This window comes from Cervus elaphus, chromosome 14 (genome assembly GCF_910594005.1).
Source record: "Cervus elaphus chromosome 14, mCerEla1.1, whole genome shotgun sequence".
NCBI lineage: Eukaryota > Metazoa > Chordata > Mammalia > Artiodactyla > Cervidae > Cervus > Cervus elaphus.
In genome coordinates, this window is record NC_057828.1 from 38,442,181 (window position 1) to 38,455,916 (window position 13,736).

General features: G+C 39.8%; 2 protein-coding genes across 2 annotated transcripts in view; one reads left to right on the forward strand and one right to left on the reverse strand.

The window, feature by feature from the left end:
• NME7 (NME/NM23 family member 7) overlaps nucleotides 1-13,736 on the reverse strand; it is a 226,717-nt gene that overhangs the window by 100,199 nt on the left and 112,782 nt on the right. The gene's annotated exons all lie outside the window — the stretch shown is intronic.
• LOC122708334 (prefoldin subunit 6-like) lies at nucleotides 12,930-13,417 on the forward strand. The gene has a single exon (XM_043924729.1). The coding sequence runs from the start codon at nucleotides 13,028-13,030 to the stop codon at nucleotides 13,370-13,372; it is 345 nt and encodes a 114-aa protein (XP_043780664.1). The 5' UTR covers nucleotides 12,930-13,027; the 3' UTR covers nucleotides 13,373-13,417.

Below are 13,736 nucleotides of genomic sequence, written 5' to 3' on the forward strand. Positions count from 1 at the left end.
AAACCCAAAGCTTTTTTGTGATTTTTTTTTTCTTTTTGCTACTTCAAAGAATGAAAAGAGGTCCAAGTTAAACTATCTTAAGTACATCAAAGAGCCTTTGACTAGGATAGAAGACCCCAGGGCATTAGAAATGGCTTTCTTTCTAGGACTATTTTATTTGAAGAGAATGAAGTCTTCCTAACTTTCTCCAGGACCATGTTAACATAGAGGTAGTATTTATTTTGTTGCATAAAGAAGATAGGGCTTCCCAGGTGGTTCAGTGGTAAAGAACTCGCCTGCCAGTGCAGGGGACATGGGTTTGATCCCTGGGTTGGGAGGAGCCTCTGGAGGAGGAAACAGCAATCCATTCAGTATTTTTGACTGAAAAATCCCAAGGACAGAGGAGCCTGGTAAGGCTATAGTCCTGGGGTCCAAAAGAGCTGGACACAACTGAGCACATACACATAAAGAAGACAGGATTAATGTCAAACTGGAACAAAGAGATAACTTATTTTTTCCCAAGGTTGAGGAATACTGGCTTAGGGCCTTATTTTGAGCTTTAGAAAGTAGGAGCACAACTGGAAAGCAAAGAGGAAGTTAGTTCCAAAGGTAGCCTGAGGCATTAGCCCAAAGAAATGACAATATTGACCAAAGTCCTAGGATATCTACATAAAGAATCTTAGTGCTTATTGCCCATAATAATAATAATAATCACATTGCTAATGAATTCTTGGAAGTAGAATGGGGAATGAGAAATTTAACTGAGAGAGGCATATTCCAGCTAAGTAGAATAGTAGAGTAAGTTTCATTGAGAAGGTTATATTTGAGTGGAGACTTGAAGAAGGTGAGGGAGTAAGACACGTGGCTCCCTGGGGGGAACAGCATTCCAGGCAGAAAGGACAACCAGAATAAATGCCTGAGCATAAGAGCATCCCGATCCAGGGGTCATATGCTTGGCCTAGAGTGGGAAGATCCGGTATTCTTGCCTGGAGAATCCCAGGGACAGAGGAGCCTGGCGGGCTACAGCCATGGGGTCACAAAGAGTTGGACACGACTGACCGACACAGCACACAGAGACCTCTCTCGTATCACACTGATCGTATCACAAGAACACTCAGCCATTTGCCACAGATAATGTCGCTTGTTTAAAGATCTGCATAAAATAACTAAAAATAACAAAGACTCAAAATTCAGTGTGATTTGATACGGGTAAAGAACCCACCTGCCGATGTTTCGAGAGAACAGCATGAATATTATCTATAGTGAAACAGATCACCAGCCCAGGTGGGATGCATGAGACAAGTGCTCGGGCCTGGTGCACTGGGAAGACCCAGAGGAATCGGGTGGAGAAGGAGGTGGGAGGGGGGATCGGGATGGGGAATACATGTAACTCCATGGCTGATTCATGTCAGTGTATGACAAAACCCACTGCAATGTTGTGAAGTAATTAGCCTCCAACTAATAAAAATAAATGAAAAAAAAAAAAAAAGAACCCACCTGTCAATGCAGGAGATGCAAGAGACCTGGGTTTAATCCCTGGGGCCCCTGGATCCCCTGGAAATCCCCTGGAGAAGGGAATGGCACCCACCAGTACTCTCCTATGCCTGGGAAATCCCATGGACAGAGGAGCCTGGCAGGCTTCAGTCCATAGGGTCGCAAAGAGTCAGACACGACTGAGCAACTGAGCACTACTAAAGAATTATCAGCAGAGAGGAGGTCAACGTGGTTTATCAAAATTTCAAAAACCTGGCCATGGATCTTCTAATGCAACTATGTTCATAAAAACATATGAGGGACTTCCCTGGTGGTCCAGTGGCTAAGACTGTGTGCTCCCAATGCAGAGGACTTGGGTTAGGGAACTAAATCCCACATGCCATAACTAAGACCAGGCACAGTCAAATAAATAGTGGAAAAACAAACAAACAAAAAAAAACATAGATGAGAAGATTCAATACCATAAAGTTCCTTCCCATCACTGAACCATTAATGTTATGTCTATGGGTCTTTCCCTAAGAGGAACCTCCTACTTAATGTTGTAGGCTTTGGAATTAGAGTTCAAATCTAGGAGTTCAAGTCTTTCACTTAATTTCAAGTCTTTCACCTAATGTGTGACATTAGGCCAGACACTGACATTCTCTCAGGACCTCAGTTTCCTCATCTGTATGTTGGAATAAATCATAATATTCTCATGGGATTGCTGGGAGAATTAGATGATTAAACGGATTTTAGCACAGGGCTTGGCAAATATAAATGCTTAATAAACAATGGATAGTTATCTATCACTACCTGTCCCCTTTAGAAAGTCATACTTGTTTAAATGGCTCAATTAACGATTTTAAGTATAGCAAAACTGGCAATTTCAGATCTTCTAATAAAGGAACTAGACTGATATATGGTACAAAGAAAACATATTTCTAATAACTGAGGGAACTTGCTAGTATAAGTGCATGCAATATTGCTGTTCCCAAAAAGGAATTTCATTTTATGAGTCTCTTCATTTACTTAGGTGAATCAGGAAAGACAGAAACGGAGGCTCAATCAAAAGTAACTTATAAGACCCTCAGGTTGCTAAAGGGTCACCTATAGGAGATGAGAATGAAAATGATATAAAAGACACAAGAGGTTAAAAGCTGCAAATACAGAAATTATGAAATAATAAAAATAGCAAGCAAAGTAAGCTAAAAACAATATATAAACAATGAACATCTAAAAATAATTACATAGTTTATAAAACTATAGGATCTAGCATAAAAACCTAGAGGGCTAAAAAGATAGAGTAGGTAGGTAACAGCATACATTTTTTAGATTCCTTATACTTACAGAAAGAAAGCAAGTCATCTACACCAGTGCAATCTAAGAGAACTTTCTGTGACAAAAGAAACGTTCTATAGTCTAGGCTATCCAATGTGGAGGCCCCAACCACATGTGGTTATTAATAACTTGAAATGTGCTAGTGTGACTGAGTAAAATTTTCAATTTTATTCAATTATCATTAAATGTAAATAGCCACCCGTGGCTAGTTGATGACTACTGTACTGGACAACACATCTGTAGACAGAGGCAGCTTCCACAGCCCATCTGCAGGGCTCAAAGGAGACCCCTTCCTCGACTGCAGCCCTTTATTAACTGTGGCCCCTTCGCAGCCTTCACATATTTCTACCTAATACGCAAAAAGAAACATGAGAGCACAAAAGAAACAAAAGTACACCACAAACTTGGGGTTGAAATGATTTTCCTTCTTCAGTCTTTGATGCGTCTAGAAGAGGGGAAAGTCTTCCACATGTACTCTACATGACACAACATGGACCCTAAAGAAATCTTGTAGCAGAAGAAAAACCACGCTAAAATGACTCAGTGTTATGTACAGGGCTCCTCACTCTCCCTGTTCTAACCCTTTAGAGGTCAATGACATTTCTGTTGCGCTTTCATAGTGCCCTCTGGTGACTATCTTAGCTATTCATACTTACTACTCTTTTAAGCTTTTATTTATTTATTTAAATTCTGACTGAGCTGAATCTTTGCTGCTACACCCAGGCTTTCTCTAATTGCGGTGCACAGGCTTCCTTGAGGTGGCTTTCTCTTGTTGCGGAGCACAGGCTCTACGGCGTGTGAGCTTCAGCAGTTGTGGTGCCTGGGCTTAGTCGTCCCACAGCATGTGGGATCTTCCCGGACAAGGATCAAACCCATGTCCCCTGCGTTGGCAGATGAATTCTTAACCACTGGACCACCAGGGAAGTCCTCATTTATACTTTTTAAATGTCTGCTTTATTTGTCACTTAGCCCATCCCCCAGAAAACTGCTTGAGATCAGATACTATATTATTGGTGAGTGTATTCCCAATGTCCACTCCAATGCATTTTAAATATTAATTAGTATTTGTTACAAGAATAAATTGAATATACTATGTTTTCTCAAAATCTTTCATTCTTTCCTCAACACATTTATAGTCTGGCTTTCATTCTCACTATTCCATTGTAATTACTTTTACCATTTTCATCAGGCTTCCCAATACACCAAGTTGGATACTTTTCAAACTCTCCTCTCTCCACTCCAAAGTCTGTATGTACCAAAATGAAATTCAACATTTCCTCTCAAATTGGTTTCTCTTCCTTTATTTACTAGTTTAATTAATAGTACTACATATAATCTAAGTTGCCTAGATAAAATAATTTTTTAAAGCTAGGCATCATCCTTGATATTTCTTCACGTATCACGCTCAACTGATACCAAGCACTGTGGATTCTACAGCCCTCTTTAGCATCTTTAAATCTGCCCTCTCTGCTCTGACTACCACTACCTTAGGTTAGCCCTTCACTACTTCTCATCTACATTTTCATAGGATGTAAAATAAGTAAATAAAAAATGGAAACCTCACTTAAATATAGTTGGGAAACAGAAGAGGGAGCTCTTGTGTCCTTTGAAGATGACAGAGCCCAAAAGGCAGAAAGACTCTTCATTCCTGGCAAGGATTCAGGATTAATGAAAGGATTAATGAAAAGCCATGGACTCTTTGCTTACTATTGCCCTCCCACCTTCCATTTCCGCTCTATAAAGGTATTCTCTTTCCTCTGCCATGTGGCGATCTGCACACGGCTTGCCTTGGTTGCAAACTCAAAACTGTAATTTTCTGCTGATCCTGAATAAAACTATCTTTGCTAGAGAGACAGCTGGTAGTCTATTTGCTTCAGGTCAACAAGGACCTTCTCTCTGCTTTTAATCAAGCTGCTCTCTAATGGGTCCTCCACACTACCATAATAATAACTTCTCTAAAAATGCAAAAATGATCACATAATTGCTCTGCTGAAAACTCGCTAACTCCTCCCCCTTTCTCATCTCTAGGCCTCTGGACTTAAATCCCAACTCTTTAGCATAACTTACAAAGCCTTTTCTAAAGTGGCCCTTGCCTAACGCCCACTGCATGGTCTAAAGAAACATGCAGTTAGAACTCTTAAAAGTACCTGAGCGAAACAAGCACAAGGGAATTAAAACAATGCATTATAATACTTTACTGTTTGTAGTTTGACCCCATGTAGCACTCCAATCTCAGTTAGACTATGGGAGAAGGTTCTTTATTCATAAGTAAGGTCTGATGGAATGATCTAGATTTGCACTATTCAATATGGTAGCCACTAGTCACATATGTCTATTAAGTACATGATATGTGGCTAGCTCAAATTTAGATGTGCTCTTAGTATAAAATAAATGAAAAATGTCCAAGACAATAAAAAAGAACAGGTGTAGCTTCTTACCCAAGATCCAGACTTCTGAAGGAATAATAGTGAAGGCAGATGGAAGGAGCTTTGATCTCCTATTAGAAGTCAGTTCAAGGAGGAGCTAAGATGGTGGAGGAATAGGATGGGGAGACCACTTTCTCCCCTACAAAGTCATCGAAAGAACATTTGAATGCTGAGCAAACACCACAAAACAACTTCTGACCACTAGCAGAGGACATCAGGCGCCCAGAAAAGCAGCCCATTGTCTTCGAATGGAGGTAGGACAAAATATAAAAGAGAAGTCAGTTCAAATCATGATATCAAACCTACTGTGATAAACAGGATCTCTTCTTTGCCTAGGCAAAGTTTACTGTCTTTAAATCACTACAACGGTCTACACGATCTACCTCGGTTCTTTTCTCACTGACTTCATCTCCCACCTACTCATTCCCCCAAGTTCTAGGATTACCCCAAGCAACCTCCTCTCCTAGAGCTTACACCTTGGCTGTTCCCTCTGCCTATGACATTCTTCACATACCAGTAGGCATGGCTGGCTCTTTTCCCTTCCTTCTTTCATCTTTTCTTATGACTCCAGTTTAAAACAGAATCCTGTGTATATATCCTTGACTCCAGCTCCCTTTTCTTGCTTCATTTTTATCCATGTGAAATACTGTGCACTTTATTTTTTATGTGGCTACTGTCTGTCTTCAACTCAAAAGTAACCACAGTGCTTTGTGAGGAGACTACATGAGCTCTCTCTGTATCACAGACATACACACACACACACACACACACACACAAAGAGTTGTTTTGTTCACTGATGTATTCTCAGTACCTAGAATAGGGCATGGCACCCAGTACGCATTCAATTATTCATGGATGAATGAATGAAAGAAAAGTATCTAAGAATTCCCATCAGTCAGCTTCTCCATCCTCAGTCACCTTCCTGGGGCCTGACTCCAAAACAGGAAATTTTTTTAAGACAAAAATAATGCATTCTGACAGAGAATGGGATGGTTGGATGGCATCCCTGACTCGATGGACATCAGTTTGAGCGAGCTCCAGGAATGCTGATGTACAGGGAAGCCTGACATGCTGCAGTCCATGGGGTTGAAAAGAGTCAAACACAACTGAGCTACTGAACTGAACTGAATGTACTGTTTTATTTATTCATTTATTTATTTTAAAATTTATTTATTTTAATTGGAGGCTAACTACTTTACAATATTGTAGTGGTTTTTGCCATACATTGACATGAATCAGCCATGGGTTTACATGTGTTCCCCATCCTGAACCCCCTTCCCATCTCCCTCCCCATCCCATCCCTCTGGGCCATCCCAGTGCACCAGACCTTTTAAAAGGAGAAAAAAAAAGAGAAAACCCTGGAAGTGATAATGTATTCTTTGAGAGTAGTAACTTGCATCTCAATGTGAATGAATTTGCCAGATCTGATTAGAGACTTTGTTGTGTTAAGAAAAAGAGGAAACCTAAGCCCAACAACTACTAACAAAGCTAGTGGAAGTGATGAAATTCCAGGTGAGCTATTTCAAATCATAAAAGATGATGCTATGAAAGTGCTACACTCAATATGCCAGCAAATCTGGAAAACTCAGCAGTGGCCACAGGACTGGAAAAGGTCAGTTTTCATTCCAATCCCAAAGAAAGGCAATGTCAAAGAATGCTCCAACTACCACACAATTGCACTCATCTCTCATGCTATTAAAGAAACAAGTATACTATCAAGGGTGAAACAGATCACCAGCCCAGGTTGGATGCATGAGACAAGTACTCAGGGCTGGTGCACTGGGAAGACCCAGAGGGATGGGATGGAGAGGGAGGTGGGAGGGGGGATCAGGATGGGGAACACATGTAAATCCATGGCTGATTCATGTCAATGTATGGCAAAAATCATTACAATGTTGTAAAGTAATTAGCCTCCAACTAATAAAAATAAATGAAAAAAAAAATAAAGTATTGCTCAAAATTCTCCACACCAGGCTTAAACAGTACATGAACTGTGAAATTCCAGATGTTCAAGCTGGTTGTAGAAAAGGCAGATGAACCAGAGATCAAATTGCCAACATCCGTTGGTTCACTGAAAAAACAAGAAAGTTCCAGAAAAACATCTACTTCTGCTTTCTTGACTATGCCAAAGCCTTTGACTGTGTGGATCACAATAAACTGTGGAGAATTCTTCAAGAAATGGGAATACCAGACCACATGACCTGCTTCTTGAGAAATCTGTATGGAGGTCAAGAAGCAACAGTTAGAACTGGACATGGAACAACAGACTGGTTCCAAATTGGGAAAGGAGTATGTCAAGACTGTATACTGTCACTGTGCTTATTTGACTTATATGCAGAATACATAATGTGAAATTCCAGGCTGGATAAAGCACAAGCTGGAATCAAGATTGCTGGGAGAAATATCAGTAAGCACAGATACACAGATGACACCACCCTTATGGCAGAAAGTGAAGAAGAACTAAAGAGCCTCTTGATGAAAGTGAAAGAGGAGAGTGAAAAAGTTGGCTTAAAACTCAACATTCAAAAAACTAACATCACAGCATGTGGTTCCATCACTTCATGGCAAACAGATGGGTAAAGAATGGAACCAGTGACAGACTTTATTTCGGGGGGCTCCAAGATCACTGCAGAGGTGACTGCAGCAATGAAATTAAAAGATGGTTGCTCCTTGGAAGAAAAACTATGAAAAACCTAGACAGTGTAGTAAAAAGTAGATGTTAATTTACTGACAAAGATCCACCTAATCAAAACAATGACTTTCCAGTAGTCATGTATGGATGTGAGAGGTGGCCCATAAAGAAGGCCGAGCACCAAAGAACTGATGCTTTTGAACTGTGGTGTTGGAAAAGACTCTTGAGAGTCTCTTGGACTGCAAGGAGATCCAACCAGTGAATCCTGAAGGAAATCAGCCTTGAATATTCATTGGAAGGACTGATGCTGAAGCTCCAATACTTTGACCACCTGATGAGAAAAACCAACTCATTAGATAAGACCTTGATGCTGGGAAATGTTAAAGGTAGGAAGAGAAGGGGATGACAGAGGATGAGATGGTTGGATGGCATCACTGACTTAATGGACATGAGTTTGAGCAAACTCTGGGGGATAGTGAAGTACTTGAAAGTCTGGCATGCTACAGTCCATGGGGTTGCAAAGAGTCAGACACAACTTAGCAACTCAATAACAACAACAAAGACACACAGAGCAAACTGGTGATTGCCAGAAGGGGTGGAAGTTGGGTGAAATAAGTGAAGAGGATTAAGAGGGACAAAACTTCACTTACATAATAAATAAATCATGATGATATAGAAGGAATAGATATACAATCATAAGGAACGGATCAAAAATAATACAATTATTTTAGATGGGGACAGATGGTTATTACATTTAGTATGGTGATAATTTCATAATATATGCAAATGTCAGTGATTTAACATAATGATTAATGATGTACATAATGTGTAAAACAACTATATTCCAGTATTTTAAAAAAGCATTGAGTATGTCTATGGAGGAAAACTGAGGAAATTGATAGTTGAGCTCTGAGGCTAGGTGTTGGGTGAATCCTTCACATGGATGTTATGGTAAGAATTGGGATGAAGAAGAATATAATCAGGATTTCCAAGTCTTCAGTTAATAAAGGAATGTGACCAGAAAGTCAACAGATCATAGAATCAACAACTTTCAAGCATTTCTCTCCCAAGTTTCAACAACTTGCCAAACATTCATGATAAAAGAGCTGCCTTTCAAAATATGACACTTCTACTTTGATCATGAAATCAACCACTAGATAACAGGTAGAATATCCCTCTGAAAAATCAAATGAATGCAAAACTTCATTAAAATGTGAAGACCTACTTTTACTTTCTGTATATGAATATGACTCAACAGAATCTGGTGATGGGGTTAAAGGTTTCAAAGGAAGAAAGCAGATAAGGATAGTTCAGATTCCCTGAAATAAGATCATTTACATCAAATATTTAACAAAGACATTTTTCATAAAAGACAGCATACCTATGTTAGGTTATTTTTGCTTGTCATACTTACCAGTTCAAGGACAAATATATTCTGCTTGATTTTTCCAGACAATTTACTGCTTCTTTGGTGACTCTTTCAGGTTGCTAATGGCTCAACAAGAAAACTGCCAAGCTACTCAACAGTGAAATTCTTCAACAGGTGCAATGAAAACCTCTTCCAGAGGCACATCTGGAACAGATTTCCTGCCTAAGTGGATGTATTTCTCCAGGTGATTGTGTGGTGAGTGAATACTTCTTGAATTGCAAAGAAATCTGTTGTGATAATTTTACCATTCTATGTAGTAGCGACTGACATTTTCCAAGCACCCTTATCAGCAGAATATGTAAATACACCAAAATATGTATATATTTTAATAGATTATTTAAATGTACTCTTATTCATCCACATACTGCATTTATCAAACTTTAATTTCTTTTGTTTACTTTTTGTCCCCTCCCTTGTGAACCCCCCACCCATCTCCCACCCCATCCCAATTTGTTACTTTTATATGGCAAATAAATATAAGTGGAAAGTCTAATACTTCCCCACACAATGAATTGTCTTGTGCACCACCCTCTCTCTGGAGACCACTTCTGGACAGACTGGAAGAAATTCCATTCATATATGTTTTCTTCAAGCTATGAGACCATAGAGAGGCAGAATCTCTGCCAACAGCAAATATCAGTGATGAAATATATACAACACCTAAGAGTTGACCCTTGGAAAACAAGGATTTCCACTGCTCACGTCCACTAATATACAGATTTTTCTCAACAGTAAATGTCTGTCTAGTTAAAGCTATGATTTTTCCAGTAGTCATGTATGGATGTGAGAGTTGGACTATAAAGAAAGCTGAGCACCAAAGAATTGATGCTTCTGAACTGTAGTGTTGGAGAAGACTCTTGAGAGTTCCCTGGACTGCAAGGAGACCAACTAGCCAATCCTAAAGGAAATCAATCCTGAATATTCATTGGAAGGACTGATGCTAAAGCTGAAACTCCAATACTTTGCTACCGGATGCAAAGAACTGACTCATTTGAAAAGACCCTGATGCTGGGAAGGACTGAAGGTGGGAGAAGAAGGGGATGACAGAGGATGAGATGGTTGGATGGCATCACTGACACGATGGACATGAGTTTGAGTAGGCTCCGGGAGTTGGTGATGGACAGAGAAGCCTAGCATGCTACAGTCCATGGGGTCACAAAGAGTTGGACATGACTGAGTGACTGAACTGATAGTACTAGACAACTTGCAGTTGGTTGAATCCCTGCATTCAGAACATGGATATAGAGGAATCACGGATATGCAGGGCTGACTATATGTTAAACACAGATTTTTGACAGCTCGGAAGGTTGGTGCCCCTTCACGCATTGTTCAAAGGTCAGCTGTACAGTCATAAACTGATCTAATGGTCACTGTTATGCTGAATCTTCTTTTGAATCAACTTGAAAAGTAGTTCTATATCTTAGAAAAGAATAAAGAAAAAAGGACCCACTTTGTAGATAAAATACATTTAAATAATGAATTAGTACCAGTTCTTAATATAGCCAGTCTACTCATTAATTCATCAAATATTAATTCCATGGCCATTATGTACCTGGCATTCTTCCAAGTACTAATCAGACTGACATGTATTATAACCAAGGTTCTCACTTCATATATGGGAATTACTAAGCAGTGAAGAAATATGTAAATTATTTTAACATAATACTTGAACAGATTAGGGCTTCCCTAGTGGCTCAGACAGTAAAGAAACTGCCTGCCATGCAGGTGACCTGGGTATGATCCCTAGATCAGGAAAATCCCCTACAGAAAGGAATAGCTACCCACTCCAGTATTCCAATATGTCGGCAAATTTGGAAAACTCAGCAGTGGCCACAGAACTGGAAGAGGTCAGTTTTCATTCCAATCCCAAAGAAGGGCATTGCCCAAGACTGTTCAAACTACCAGGCAGTTACACTCATTCCCCATGCTAGTAAGGTTATGCTCAAAAATCCTTCAAGCTAAGTTTCAATAGTATGGGAAGCGAGAATTTCCAAGTGCACAGACGATTTAGAAAAGGCAGAGGAACCAGAGATCAAATTGCTACCATTTGCTGGATCATAGAGAAAGCAAGGGAATTTCAGAAAAAACATCTACTTCTGCCTCACTGACTATGCCTTTGACTATGTGGATCACAACAAACTGTGGAAAATTCTTAAAGAGGTGGGAATACCAGACCAACTTACCTGCCTCCTGAGAAACCTATATGCAGATCAAGAAGCAACAGTTAGAAACAGACATGGAATAGGCTGGTTCCAAATTGGGAAAGGAGTACATCAAGGCTGTATACTGTCACCCTGCTCACTTAACTTATATGCAGAGTACATCATGTGAAATGCTGGGTGAATGAATCATAAGCTAGAATCAAGATTGGTGGGAGAGATATCAACAACCTCATATACACATATGATACCACTCTAATGGCAGAAAGTGAAGAAGAACTAAAGAGCCTCTTGATGAGAGATAAAGAGGAGAGTGAAAACCTGGCTTGAAACTCAATACTCAAAAAACTAAGATCATGGCACCCGGTCCATCAATTCATGGCAAACAGAAGGGTAAACAGTAGAAGCAGGAACAGATTTTATTTTCTTGGGCTCCAAAATCACTGCAGACGGTGACTTCAGCCATGAAATTATAACATGCTTGTTCCTTGGAAGGAAAGCTATGATAAACCTAGACAGTGTATTAGAAAGCAAAGACATTCACTTTATAGACAAAGGTTCATGCAGTCAAAGCTATGGTTTTTCATGTACAGATGTGAGAGCTGGACCAGAAAGAAGGCTAAGCCCCAAAGAACTGATGCTTTCAAATCAGGCTGCTGGAGGGCTTTCAAATCATGCTGCTGGAGAAGACTTTTGAGAGTCCATTGGATTGCAAGGAGACCAAACAAGTCAATCTTACAGGAAATCAACCCTGAATGTACATTGGAAGGACTGATGCTGAAGTGCCAATACTTCGCCACCTGATGTGAAGAGCCAACTCATTGGAAAAGACCCTGATGTTGGGAAAGATTAAGGGCAGGAGGAGAAGAGGGCAGCAGAGAAAGATGGTGAGATAGCATCACCGACTCAATGGGACATGAGTTTGAGCAAACTCCAGGAGATAGTGAAGGACCGGGAAGCCTGTTGTACTACAGTCCAGTCCAGGGGGTCGCAAACAGACAGACAGGACTTAGCAACTGAATAACAACAGTAAATAGATTGGCATACCTGATGGTTTAAAGTAAGATGGCTATTTAATTATCAAGTCTACCTCCTAGAACTAGACCATTAAATTCCTCAAACATAAGGACTGTATTTACTGGAAAGGTGGGAGGAAAGGGAGGAAAAGAAAGGAAGAAGGATAAAATGAACCAACTTCTGAGACCAAACTGAAAAAGCTATTTTATTGTTCATAAAGCTTGACTACAGTGACTAATGGTATTTCTTCTGACTTGAAATAACCATCAATATTCATCAAAAGCATATGGTCATGAATAGGGAACTAAATTCAATATTTTGTAATAATCTATAAGGGAAAAGAATCTAAAAAAGAATAGGTACTTACATGTGTAAACAATTGAATCACTTTGATGTATATCTGAAACTAACAAGACATGGTAAATCATCTATATTTCCTTAAAATTAAAAAAATAGGGTTTACCAATACTGAAGGGAGAATGCTTTAATACCCACCATGGCTGAGCTAATCCAGAAGAAGCTACACTGAGAAGTGGAGAAATATCAACAGCTGCAGAAGGACTCGAGTAAATCCATGTCAGGGAGGCAGAAGCTAGAGGTAAGACTAACAGAAAATAGTATCATGAAGGAGGAACTGGCTCTGCTGGATGGGTCCAACGTGGTGTTTAAACTTCTGGGGTCCGTACTGGTCAAACAGGAGCTGGGGGAAGCTCGGGCCACAGTGGGTAAAAGGCTGGACTACATCACAGCTGAGATTAAGCGATATGAATCCCAGTTCCGGGATCTAGGGCAGCAGTCAGAACAACAGAGGCAGACCTTTGCTCAGCTGAGCAGGAGTTTCAGACTGCCCAGGCAGCAAAGGCAGGGCTCCTGGGAAGGCCTGACACTGTCCTGGGGGGTGGGGGAGGGGGAGGAATGAGGCAGCTCTAGGGTCTATACTGTAGCTAATAAAATGTAAAAATACCTGGTGTTTTCTGACCAATTAAAAAAAAATTTAAAACATCCATCAATCAAGTTTTTAAAAAAGCATATGGTCCGCTTGAAATCCTATACCTACACTTACAACATGATTTAGGACCCTGAGACTCCAGAGGAGAAATCAGTCCTAAATCAGCCCCAACTCCTCATTTATTAATACAAGTTCATTCACTTTCAGGTTTTATGATAAAATAAAATGTATTTTTCTTATTATAAAAGTCTTAGAGAAAAATTATAAAATATAGGAAAGTAGAATTGACTATTATTATAACCCTACATTCCAAAGACAACCACTATTAATATTT